The sequence below is a fragment of the Cheilinus undulatus genome, linkage group 11 (genome assembly GCF_018320785.1).
Source record: "Cheilinus undulatus linkage group 11, ASM1832078v1, whole genome shotgun sequence".
NCBI lineage: Eukaryota > Metazoa > Chordata > Actinopteri > Labriformes > Labridae > Cheilinus > Cheilinus undulatus.
The window spans coordinates 21136305-21150236 of NC_054875.1; the positions used below are offsets into that span (position 1 = coordinate 21136305).

At 40.1% G+C, this 13932-nt stretch overlaps 1 protein-coding gene across 5 annotated transcripts in view; it reads right to left on the reverse strand.

The window, feature by feature from the left end:
- Window positions 1–13932, reverse strand: part of casz1 (castor zinc finger 1) — a 75120-nt gene that overhangs the window by 20573 nt on the left and 40615 nt on the right. For 3 of the 5 annotated variants that reach the window (XM_041799201.1, XM_041799202.1, XM_041799199.1), the window contains exons 2-5: window positions 12540–13091; window positions 6200–7103; window positions 3797–3862; window positions 1068–1164 (exon numbers count right to left, since the gene is read on the reverse strand). In XM_041799201.1, coding sequence (XP_041655135.1) covers window positions 1068–1164; window positions 3797–3862; window positions 6200–7103; window positions 12540–13091 — 1619 coding nt within the window. The remainder of the gene's footprint in view (window positions 1–1067; window positions 1165–3796; window positions 3863–6199; window positions 7104–12539; window positions 13092–13932) is intronic. The other 2 variants (XM_041799203.1, XM_041799200.1) reach the window with 1 other exon arrangement.

Consider the following 13932-nt stretch of genomic DNA (forward strand, 5'->3'; position numbering starts at 1 on the left):
AGGGTATTGACATCCCAGAGAGCTGGCCCCAAAGCATATCTGTGTTTCCACGCAACGTGAAAGCAACAGAGAAATGTGGACCTGACCGTGGAAATTGCCATGATAACCTGAACTAACACTCTAAATAATGACATGAAATGATTTTCCTTTGTATTCCTCCAAGAATGTGTCTCATCAGACTGTGAAGTGGGATTCATGCAGAAAATAAAAGCTTGGATGTGTAATGCTTTTCACCAGATAAACAATATTTATCGAGCTGTAATCTCTCTTGATCGGGAGCAGACAAAGGAGATTACAACTGAAGATGACTTAATTCAGAAAATTGTCGAGAAAGGGAGAAAAGCACACACAGCTCTAGCTGTTCATGGATTTTTGACATCTTTGACAAATCTTCCGGTGTTTGTCTAACTCTCTCAGGCCATATGCTACAGCAAACACAAGGCCTGTGTTATGATCTGCACTGTGTTTTTTCTCCTTCCTCTGCCACACATGACAACTCCTGGGACCAGGACAAGATTAATAACGTGAAAGGGGATTAAAGGCAGGCCCCCAGTCAGTGGCAGATGTCTTTAGAAAAGAGTACATAGATAAAAAAAGAGCCACATTTCAAACATATTTACAATTAACCCTTGTGATTAAAGGCCAATCATCAAAGACCAACTGTGCCTGGAAGACGCCTGCAAACTGTGCAAATGCAAACACATGCTGCCTTTTTGGGCAAACAAAGTTTTTATTTAAGCAGACTTTGGCTGGGTGTGACTACTATGAAATGAAAACATTATATCCTGTTTATCTACCCTTTAATCCGCGTATCTCCTCTTTTATGCCCTCAACAAAGAGAGGATATCTAGCTTTTAGTCACTTAACTTTTTTTGAAAGAAACAAAACTGAACTTAAGCAGTGCTCATTTTAAAGTCAAACTAAAAGCAGGATGAAAAATGAAATACAGTTACATTGCTAGTTCTGTCATAATCTGTCAGAAGGAGGGAGATATAAAGGTCTTATCAAAGTTTGCAGAAACGTTTAAATGTGTATTATGGTGATGCATAAAAAATTGAAGTACTCACGCTCACCTGGTAGTTACACTCAGGGTCCATGCAGTGGTAATGCTCTCTGTACTGGTATGCACAGTGCACATGTCCACAGTGTTGACTCCCAGAGAACCTGAAGTTACAGAGAGGATTCAACAGTTATGCATTTGAGCTGCAACTCAGAATAGAGAATAAAAAGACAACAAGACAGGCTAACAACCTGGGAACACATCAGAGCTTATCACACAAAGAACAGTCACAGGGATGAAAAAGCTGAGAGATAAAGCCGCTCAGGAAGACGACAGTGTGACTCAGAAGTAATCAGCCGCAAATCAAGGATGATTAGTGAACAAAATTATTTGAAATTCCAGGAACAGCCAAAATAAAACAGGTGAAGGAATTTTCAAAGGCATTATGCTCATCTCACCTTCAAAGTAACACCTTCAAACTGGCTTCTGCTTTCCACACTGCTGCAACAATTTACCCGTCTGTCACACCAATTTCAGCCAAATTAGCTCCATTTATTTCCAAAGCAGCCGTAAGAGACACTTATTACACTGAAACCCTTTCCCTCGACACGCATACACACTCCCACTCACAATGACTACTTTATTTCTAAATGCTGTGAAAACCCTTGTCAAATCAATGCACAGTTCTCACAGGTTAACCACAGTTTTATCCTCTGTGAGAAAAAGGGTCAGGAATCGGGAGATGTAACAACAGCTCTGTGTACTTTTTCCACAACAAACCTCTTCACTCCATGCTGAAATGCAAAAAAAAATTTAAAAAACAAGGTCTAAGTCTGGCTCTTGTAAAGAAAAATAAATAAATAAAAAAATAAAAAAATAAAAAAGCTTGCTTGCTACAGTACAGCCACTTTTACAGTGGTGATTATAAGTCTGACGATGATGACTGTTAAAATCTTCCAATTACCAGTGAAAACACACAAATAAACATTTGCACTGCTGCTGCCAAGAGCTCCATCTGCTAGTGCAGAGGAGAGGGGGAAAGGGGGCTAAGTAATATTTTTTCCATCTCTCTTTCGTTTTTTTTCCTTGTTAGGATTATCCCTGAGCTGCATTTACAGATCACTTTGCTGAGTTCATTAAGCTAATTGAACGGCATATCCACCACTCTTTTTAAGTTGGCTGTGTGAGTGTATGTGTGTGTCTAGAAAACCGTGATGGTGGCAGAGTGGGTTTTGGGAAGGTTTGATGGCTCTTTTCGGAAAGACAAAACCAGGAGTTGAACTACTAGTGCACACATTAAACCCAACATATGTCCCAACCATTAAGGCTTCTATACCCGTTTTCCCATACATACACATGCACACATTTACACTTAGGAACACACAAAGCCCCCTTATCCCCCTGAGACTGTGGCCCACCCCTTTGCTCATTGCCCAGCTGTATCACTTTGCCTCTGGACAATTCCCACTTGCCGCGTCAGGGGGCCTAATGGGCCGCTGCTATTCAGCAGCAGATTAAATATTAATATCGCCACAATACAGAGATTGCAGCGCATCTCCAGTTACAATGGAGATACACAGATCAAAGTGCCGAGGCAATAGTGAGTGCATGAAAGCATTTAAAGAGTGAAACTGAAGTGAAACACTACGAGGGAAGCTCTTTTAAATCTCAAACTCTTGTACGGTGAGATGAAAAACTTTTTTCCCTCTTTCACAAGGATTGGTACAAACACGTTTACAGCACTGGTTTTTAGTAATACTGTGCACTCATTAGCCTCAGCTCAAAAGAAGACCCTCCCCCCGCTTCTACCTCCCCTCTCAGTGCTACATTTGCCCTTTTTATGAGCCCTCCTTTTCCATTTTTTCCTCCCTCCTCTTCTATCCCTTCTCTCTTTTTTCCCAACCCTAACACGGAAATTGAAACTGTATCTGGGCTTATCTGCAGCCTCCCCGTGCATCAACTGCCGAGATGTTTAGACAAATTTTATGCATTATGCAGCGCAAATATCAAAACAGTTCTTGGCAGTGCCAGCAGAAGCCTCATTAAAAATTCCTTAATTAAATCTTCTTGCAAAATGTAATCAGTCCAAGGAAGGGGTTTTGTGTGTGTGTATTTGTGTGCAGAAGAAGATGTGTGTGTTTGTGTGTGTGTCTGTCAGTGCCAAGGCTTTGATTTGTGCCCTTCATGTTATGGCTTGGAGAAGTAATCATTAACGCCAAAGCCACTTTGGCTTTTCAAATGCTGTTTTTCTCTCTTTTTAAATGGAATAAACAAACAAGTGATAATCACCTTTCTAGTGTCGGCTCAAAATGAATCCAGTAAGGGGGACATTGTTCTGTGTCCATTGAAACACAAGATACCTCCCCTCGCCTGATGTTTTTGTCTCTGTTGGTGTGAATGACTGACTTTTTAGATCAGTCAGTTCCTGTTGTGTTCAACAATAAACAGCAGAACTCAAGAAGACCCCGGCCTGAGCTCATATCCTCTCTGTCAGTCACAGATAACACTAAAGACTTAGAACTATGTTCTCAATGTTTCAGTGCTACTTACACCATGAGCTTTCTTTCCAGACAGCTATAGTGAGCTACCATTTCACTTCTTACCCCTCATCCTTTACTTCCACTAAGCACATAAATTGGAGTCTTTCCTTAATCAATTCACTGCACACAAACACTCTCCCACCAGTCTGAGATCTACATCACAGAATAAAACACAACATCAGTGGATTGGAAAAAGGAGCCTCTCTGTTTTGGGTATATTTTTTCATCCAAGCTGCTCATTGAGGGATTTGCATACCTGGCAATATATTTCTGGTAGAGGTTGACGTCGTCGCCGGCGGGTTTATCTGGTGGCAGACCATTCCTAATGCAACAGCAAACACAAAAGAGACACGATTAATGGTGAGGTTGGGCTGCCTGTTGTTAATAAAAACAAACTGACACAATATTTACTTACAAGCCGCTACCAAACTTTAGACTATCAATATATATTTTCTTGCAGCACAACAGCGTTTTCATGTGGTGTATGAATCAGGGATGGAAGGCACACACTTTGATGCATAGTCTCTCAATGAACTGCAAAATGCAGCAGCAAAGGGACATTAATCTTTTATGGGGTATTTTGGTGAGAGCTCATATGCAAAACTGGATAATGGGGATGAGGGAGAAAAGCTCTGAAAAGGCCTTTTCTGAAAACCTCTTAGGGCCTGTGCTTTAAGAATGATGTCAAGTTGTCTCCAATCAGTCTGGACTTATCACAGTAAAAGTGGTCAGACTCCACTGCAGCTTCAAACACTTAAGTATCAAGAGCTGTTTGTCACCTGTGATTAAAATCCCTTCAAGCAGCTGGTAGCTGTGCTGTCTGTATAGTGACAGTATTGGTCTGACTTGCCTTTTTTTCTTTCAAAAAGGGCATTTAGCTCCATGTGAGCAGCTCCACACAGGGTGATGACCTGAGGTTAATCTGGCCCAGAGGGGAGGATTCACTGCCAGACATTCTCCTCAGTACCCCTCTCATTCCTGTATACAAGCACCAGGCTGGGTCAGTTAGCCAAGCTTTCAGCCTCCCTGAGCCCCAACCTGACAAAGGCCAAAGCCTGAGGGAGATGTGCCTGAGGGTTCTTGAACAGTGTCTTTGATAGGTCTTGACTAACTAGAGACAAGGTCAAAACCAATCAAACAGACTCTGGGAGCTGTTTCCTACTGGTAGTGCACACGACTGTAGGCTAGTTCCCCAAACCCCTCGTTTGCTTCCTTTAAAGTGCACTCGTCAGGCAGTGTAGAGTCGGCCCCTGTGACTCGCCGGGAGGTTAGTCATGGCTCCAAAGTAATTAAAGGGAGAGTTGTTACACCCTAGCCAAACGAAAGAAGTCAGTCACTTTGCGATGACTGTGCTAAATCAGTCTCCACGGAGTGCTACAGCGAGTAAACACTTCATGTGCCTTCGCAACTCATCATGTCGTGGATCTATTGGGCGCTATGCGCTATTTCACACTACATTCCTGTTGGCTGCTGTAGAGGTAGCAATTACCTTTGCGTTAGGCTAACTGACTCACAGTAGCAGTTAAGTGTATGTGAGCCTCACATTAGCTCCAAGGTGTTCCACTGGAACTTTGCATCTTTTCTATGCACTCATAAACTTTAATTTGGAAATTTAATGACAAGTTGTGTGATTTATTCACTGATGTATAGGAGATATGCATTCTTTTACAGTAGTCACACAAAAACTGTCAATAAGTACACATTCTGGATTTGTTAAGAAGAGACATTCTGTTTTATCTTACCCCCAAATTTATTCAGTATGTTACTAAAATATCTCTTCATCTACATTGCATTTACTCACATTTAGCAGAAAGTAAAGTCACAACAAAGGAATAAAATGCTTTTTTCCATCACAGATAGGCACACAGTGTTAAAACTGATATTGCAACATTTTTTTGTTCAGTCTTGCTGACAAAAATGAAAGAAAAGTTGTCCTCAAAACTACATTTTTGTGAGGCTCATTGTCACTTTTAGCAATAAAACATTTTACTGTACTGATATTTTTTTGAACACATATTTCATAAATAACTATTCCTAAATGTTTGATAAAATCGATGTCAAACCTGACAAAACCAAAGGGTATCCAACTGTTGAAATTATATGGCCACTGCCATATATGAAGGCCACTGCTAGATTAAGTCACTTGCCAACAAGTTTGCACAGTGTTTATTTGCGCAAAATAGGGATGCACAATATTGAATTTTAGCTAATATTTCATATTGATTTTGGCTCATAACAGTATTGACACTGATATTGATATGAATATTTAAATGTAGTTCAGATCTACAATTTCAGTGCTTAAAACACAGAATTTAAAGTTTGATGATGGACAAAGGAACACATTTCAGACCTTAAAACATACTTTAAGTGACATCTGATTGGTTTGTTGGTCCACTTTAAAACTCCACCAACTTATTTGTTCACACAGTCAATAATTACAGATGTAATAGGCTGATTTTTTTTTAGCTAAAACAGTTTTCATTTGTGCCGATAACAGTCATTCAATTCATGCACCCCTAGTACAAGACTTCAGGACTTGTTTTTCTCTTTGATACAGATGAAAACATAGTTTGAAAAAAAAACCTTAATTTGTCACCTTTGAAAAAAATTGTCCTTCAGGTGTTTTCTGGCATGTATAATGATATATGAACAGACTTACTTCACAGAGGACACAGTGCCGCTGGTGATGGAGTCAGTCTTGGAAAAGCTGGATTTAAGGTAGTCAGAGGCGTTGAAGCTTATGTTTCCTGCCGGGTCCATTGTGAGCCCTGGGGCGATGCTGGCCCCAGCTGCCCCTCCAGTAGGGACACCAGGAGCTCCTGGGTTTCCTGGTGCTGTGGCAAGGACATTGGGCATCAGTGAGGCCTCTGGTGTTCCTGGCATCAGCTTCTGAATTGTTCTGATGTCATACTTCGAAGGGCGACCCACTTTTCCAGTCTTAAAGGCAATGGCGCCACCCATGTCAGGGTTGCCCTCACCAGGCTTAAAGAGGTGCAGAAATTTGACATTCTCCAAGTCATACTTGGAGGGTCGTTTGTACGTGTTACCGTTCTGCTGCTGTAGACTCTCACCCGCCTTAAGCTTATGAATAAAGAAGTCATACTTTGAGGCTCGGGATGCCATGTTTTGTGAGATGTGAGAGGGATTTGGTGGCTGGGAAGCACCCAGCTGAGGTCCTCCTGGCTGTTTGTGGTCCAGGCTTGGGGGGTAGATCTGTGCCTCGCCCCCTGGGAGGCACCCAGGGGTCTGGAGCATGGTAGTGCTCTTGTCTTGGGCCAGTTTTGAGTTGAGGTCGTCCGGTTTGGGTGGGGAAGCATGCATGGGCCAGGGTAGGGCCTCACCGGCTTTTAGCTTTCGTATGTACTCTTCGTACTTGGAGAAGCGGGCGCGTCGTGAGGCCTCCTCACTGCTGAGGGATGAAGGGTCTGAGGTAGCGGCTTTGAGCTTCTCAAAGCTGATCTTCTTGGTCAGCTCATCCCTTACCTGCTGGTCATCATAACCAAACATTCCCAGAAATTCATTCATGGTGTTGGCTGCATAGTCTCGCAGGGCAGAAGCTTCTCCTGTACAGAGAAAAATAAAAGTGAGCTTCTTTATATTAAGTATGGTACTGAATGATTCTTCTAACTGCTTTTGAATTTTCCATTATATATATATATATATATATATATATATATATATATATATATAAAACAGAGAATCCTTCTCTTTTACTAAGGTTATAAAGCCTTACTTACTGTAATCTCAAACATTACTCAAACCATGCTAAAGTGACCAAATACATATTTCTGATCAATACCCAATATGTTTGCATTGACTCAGTGACTCTCAAAGAAATTTACATTGTTGCTATTCTTAAAACTAAAGCAGTTGGTCCATTCGTTTGTCATCAAAGACATGAGTTAAATGGATTCACCAAGCTAGATGGTTTAGCTTCAAGTGTAGAATACAGCTCAATAAATGAAACATCATTATATTTTTGAATTTAAAGAAATCCTGATACTAGGTCATAATTTAAGAAATCTAAACTTCATTATCAAAGTGCATTTTTTTAACAGAGTTTTTTATTGATGTGAAGCCATCATCTTCAGAACTGTAACAGATCTAACAACAGGAAAGTGATTCTGCATTGCAAGCAACGACATCTGTACATGTCTCTGCATTTATGTGTCTACCAAAAGGCACTCTGGGGTGATGCTTTTCCTGTTTTGGTTGCGCTGTAAGTCAGTCCTGCAGACTTTGCAGGTTACTGTACCAAGGACAAACTGGATCTGTACTGATATTTGTTTAACAAATATAAATACAGTTGCAAAGCTTTAAAAAAGGAACTTTTTGTGTCTTGGAATTAAATGGCATTGTTTGTTTATTTCTTCCTTTTTTCCAGTGATGACTGATGTTGAACAATTTGAAACCCAATTATAACTACTACACTGAAATGATGGTATGTTAAGTGCAATTATTTAACCCCCCACTGAGCTTAGTTTGAAGTATTGAAAAATAAGATGATTATTGTGTCACCTTCAGGAGTGAAAAGAAGAAATCCTTCCCGTCTTTCCTCTCTTTACACATTTGTGAACTGAAACATCACTTTCATTTTAAGAGTCCATTAAATTGGACAACTTCCCCAAGGACATGGGCGAAATATAGTCAATGTATAGTTTAATTGCATTATGTGGAGATTAATTCTGGCCCATTAACTTTCATCCAGGTTAGCGCACGAGGTCAAAGAGTGGGGAAAAGGGAAAAATGATTTGGCCTGAAAGCAGTGGAGGAACAAAGTTCTTCATATTTAAGATGAGCATAAGCAGAAATAAGGTACAAAGAGGGTTGTTTAGGAGAGAGAGAGAGAAAGAAAAATGAGAGAGAGCACTCAGAGGCAACAAAACTGCAAACAGTTTTGTTTATTGATGCGACTCAATTCCAAAAAAAGCCTGGGTTGTGTCAGTTTGCATGTTAGGCAGAAACCCAGAACATAGACATGCAAGTTATGCACCCGATGATAATTTACCTGGGTCATGTAAAAGCTTTGGCCCTCTTAACTGGTACTTGGCATAGTTACAGGACCATGGTCCAAATCTTCTTTTAAGAAATTGTTTTATTGCTTTTTTTCATCACCAGAGCACAGATGAGCTTGTGAGAAGTAATACCACCTTCCATCAGGGTAACTTATCCACAAATATTTGTGCTCTTGTCTCAAATGTCTCACTTATTGCTAAATCAGTCACTGTGCCCTGCTTTTCACATCTCCTGCGCAGCATGTAAAATAATCCCTAAATTTCCATTCACTGTGTTGGGGTAGCTCCGCTCTGCTGTGGATCAGTATGAAAGAGGATCTGGTGGATTGAAACTGCATGAAAATTTTAAAGGACATAGATCTGGTATTTGAGATTAATACCAGTATGTTGGCTACTGTTCATTAAAACAAATCTATGTTTTCACATCGGCTGAAACCAAAGAGTGACATTCTTTACATACCAGTACCACAATTTAATTAGCTCTACACTTGAGATTTTTCTTTTTACTTAACCTGTTTGATTAAATATAGAAAAGGGTATAAAATATCACCTGAACATCTAAATGTACCAGAACGTCATTTAGTTCCAAAGTCTTCTCATGTCATTAGGTGCTGATAACTTTAGTGGTTGTTGGGATTTTACAGCTTCTGTATTTATGAGTGCATCTCAGGTCACAGTATATCATATAGCCCTAAAGTTAGGATGGACCCTCCCACACGTTCCAAAATAATGATTCAAAAACAGAACTTCCCTGTTAAACTAAGTGAGGAATATCATTAGAAAATAAAATAGGTACAGTAAACTTTGAATGGATGAAACATCACAATAATATATCAAAGTTTATTTTGTTCAGTTTATCTTTGTGTTGACTTTGAAGAAATCCATGTCTTTGGATTCTGTTTTGCAGCAGTTAACAAATTAAAGTAAATACTCATAATAGGCAGATAGACTTGTGGTATCTGCTTAGGGAAAGGAAAATGTTTCTTTTCATATTTATTATTTTAGCTTGGCTAATCATCACTTTCTACTAAAAAGTGAGTCAATTCTCTACCTCAGTGGAGCAACGTGAGGTGCTATCAATGAAAGGCAAATGATTGAACTTGAAAGGATTATGACTGTCACTGACAGGAGATAACCTTGCTTAAACACCATATAAATGACTTTTCTACTTAAGTACCTGGCCTCTTCTTAATGAAGTCATGTGGCACCAGATAGGACGCTTTGTATGGGCTGAGGTGAGATTTGTCCAACCGCTTATTCCACAACACAAGTTTACAAAATAACAATGCAAAAATGTTCACATTATTTTGGCTCCTGTTCTAAAATACTACACAGCCCTTTCTTTGGTGCCACTAAAAAATCTACACTGTTTCTAATCTTGACACTTAAAGTAGCACAAGTTGCAGACCTGCCTTGTCTATATTTGAGGCAATTAGGCTACATTTACTCTCCAAGATATGATAACAGATGGCTATTCTATCTCCTTCTGGATGACCAAACATGGCCATCAGTGTGGCATAGCTTCTGTGCTCACAGAACAGAGAGACAGAGGTGTCGCTGATGATAAAGGTGCATTCTAGCGGCTATATATGGACTAATCTAGAGTTGAATACCCTCCATAGGGTGTCAGTTGTGAGCCAGATGTACACAGTTTAGGCCATTTGGTTAAAAATCATTTGAATAACATGCCGTGTTTTCATTGGATTTCATTTAGAGAAACTTTTCAATATGGAACAATCATTTAAATAGAGTTTTAAAAAGCAATTTGTCCTCATGTCAGTGAATTAGTTTAAGTGTGTTTTGTTTAAATGGACAGTGGTATCCTGACAAAGAGTTGCTTTGAATAAATGACATTATGTGAATTTGTTTGGACTAATTTGACACACACGAAACTGTACGGAGCTTCAAACTTCCTCTCTGTTTGGTTAGTTAATTAACAGGCAGTAAATAGAGAGGGCTTTGAAACTACTTGAAATGAACAATAACCTTTTACAGTGAACCCAGAATTGCAAATGGAAGTCATGGTCAAGCCTGTTTGATCCATCGCAATGAGCATCTCTGTCATTGCTTTCATAGATTTTATTCATTGGTTATTCCATTGACTTGCTTATGAGGGCTCTAATGCGACATCTAAATTATCTAGGAAAAGTATTCTGGGGTTTTGCACTGATAGGAAATCCGCACGATGCCTCAATGTGAGGAGTTAAATGTTTTGAAGGTCGCAGTTTCTCTCATTGATCTTGCAATGTTTGTTAATTACATTGTCACTGATGTTGTGAGAGATAATTAAGCCACTATGTTTATATGCATAATTACGTGCACTCCGCATCAGCCTTTGAAAGACAGCGGCGAGAGAGAGGGAGAGAGAGAGAGAGGGGAAAAATGTTTTAATTGTGTGCTGAGCAGAAACATGGCAATATAGATGCCCTAGTTACAATCAACAAAGAGCAACTCTAAAAAAAACACACTCTTAAGACAAGATTTGCAACTGATGAAGTATGCTCTCCCTGCAGTCTTCAAACACCAGCTTTGTTGTGAGATGTAAAGTAGTCAGGGAGAAAGGTGTCGGCCTGCTACACAACAGTAATACATATTTACAGACAGGCTTTTTCATGGCCATGAAATAAACACAAAATGACTAATTAAAACCACAAAGACTTTTTTTCATTTGCTTCTGAAATGAAACCTGCTTCGTTTTCTGAGAAGCCCCTGCCCCCGATTCTGTGTGTGGCCAGAGCTACACTGCTGTGCAGTGGGTGAAAACAAAAAGAAATGGAGACAAAAAGAGCGTGTGTACATGACAGTGAGGCAGATAGATAAACCTAGATGAAAGACCAAAAAAACAGTTAAACTGATGTGAGCAAGCTCAAAACAAAACTTGTTTTTGTACCGCAACAACCGGTCTCACCTGCAAATTGCTGTATTTTTTTTCTCTGGGTGCCTGTGAAAAGGTTTTTATCTATTCATATAACCCAGCTATGTTTTTTTTCCCTTTTTACAGCTCTGTGTTTTAACTTCTGCTATACAAAGGCCAATCTCCCCCATAGTGAGAATGCATCTGGTTCTAAGGGTCACAAAGCATATAACTGTAAATATATTTTTTTAAGATTGTTCATGCTTTTGAAACTGTAAATGGTAAATTTTTTAAAGTGTGGCTGGTTCTGTTAACACATACTAATACTACTACTGAAGATTGACTGTTTAAAGTCCTCCAGCCAGCTTTATCTGTTTGATAATCAGTGAATTATACTGAGGGAACATCATGCCACAATTAAACAGGGGTCATTATGAGTCATTTACAAGAGCACATACTATTAAGGAATTTATCAGAATATGTTCATGTCTGCGTACGATAAATGTACAGAGTCACTGCTGTTTTGAGAAGATAGTAACACACGTAAGTATCATTTTTGATTTTATCTGAATGATCTCTTGGATTTGACAACTGTTAGAAAAAAAACAAGCTCCTTCACGGCAGACTACAACATCATGAAATAGAGGAGCTCGAAGCACAGGCTAAGTTTAGTGAGCTTAGGGAAAATCAAAGACTCAATATGTAATCCTGGGTGTAATATGAAGCTTAGCCTGGTCCTGCCATGCGCTTTTGGCCCACAGCTGCTGGGAGGGTGCATGAACGGCCTTATATTGTAAGCCTACTCCATTTATGAATTTCTTAGAGTAAACCACACACACTGTCAAGTTCCTGTTTTCCCCTCTGGCCTGCCAGTTGAATCTGTCTTTAGGGTAATAAAGTCACTGGCTATTCTTAATGTAACTCTAGAGCGCCTCTTTCCAATAATGGGTACACTTAAGCTTATGTGGATGTGGCAATGTCACCCACCCTCTGTCTGAGCCTCTTCCCCTTAATACTATGGAGAGGAATGTTTAAAGGCCAAAGGTAGCACTGGTTTCAGAAGAAAAAGAAGGTCAGGTGATAGTGTGACTGTGGTAGGAATTCCAGATTTACAAAAAGTCAAACTCTACCTGGAGAGGCGAAAGGTGCTGGGCGATTCTGGGCCTCACTTGGCTGCATGTAGGCGTCATCTTTTGAAGGCCTGTCTTCAGATTCTTTGTCATCATGGAAACTACCATCATGAGACCCCGGCGTGGGCTTGGCCTCCTCTTCGTCGTCACTGCAGCCTTTGGGTTGTACCATGTACACGCCCTCAGGAGGGCCGTCTTCATCATTGCTGACTTTGAGTTCATGCTCCTGTTCATCCTCAGGAGCTGGTGGCTCGTCGCCGTACTCACCATTGACCCACTTCTCGATGGCTTCGCGTCTCTTCTGGTCCTCCTCTAGGCTCTGATTTAGGCTCAGGCTCTCGGGGAAGTTGGTCTCATTGTCATCGTAGTGGGAACTGCCACGCTCACTGTTTTCTGCAACACTCTGGTCTCCTTCAGCATTCTGGGAGCTGCTGTCGAACACCACCTGGCGGCTCAGCTTGGCACAGATAGCGTTGAGTTTTAGGCCACCTTTCCTTTTGGCGGCCATCTTGGATTTTCCTGAGGTCGTTTCAGTGCATAAACTCCTTTTAGCTGATGGAAACAAGAAAAATAATAGAAGGTTGTTAAATTATCTCCATTATGCTAAATAAACGTAATAACAATAATTGTAATGTTTAAATAATAAGCCCTTTTTAAAATTTAGCTTAAATCGCAAGACAGTCTAGTGCAATTTTCAAATTGCAGAAGGTGCAATATTTCTACAACCTGAGTATGTCAAAATACCAGTTTACAGTTTTTTTTTTCAAAAGACATTTTATGATCTGCACAACATGCACACATTTAGGTGTCAATTTTTAGTTTGCAAACAACCCAGAAATGAGAATTAAATGAAAGTAGTAATTCTTTACAGAAAAATAATTCACATCAAATTTGTTATAAAGATATTATTTCAAAATTGTTCAGCCCCAGTTTGAACCAGCTCTCAGTAACTTTCATTACAATGGAAAAACAACAAAGAACAACAGTGATTGCTGCTATTAATAACACCCAAAGGCACTTAACAATAACTGCACAAGACTGAAAGGCCACACAGAGATACTGTACATATCTTTCTAAGTCACACCTCTTCGGTCAGCACAGACTTTAACACAGCTGTGGAAAAAAAGTGCAGGCAGCTGAAATCACAGGGTGATAGGTATCAGACCCCCTACGGTACTACAAGCAGTGAATACACAGCTACATAATCCTTCACATGACAGCGCTATAGAGACACCGTGAAATGTTATCTTCACTCTCACCTCAAGAGGCTGTGGTCCTGCCACTGAGTGGGGGGCTGCACAGTGTTAAAGCTGTCAAGATGCGGAGAGAAAATGCTGAGCACTTTTAGGCTTTTTGGAGCCGTGTTGGCTTTTCAGTGAGATTAGACTCAATA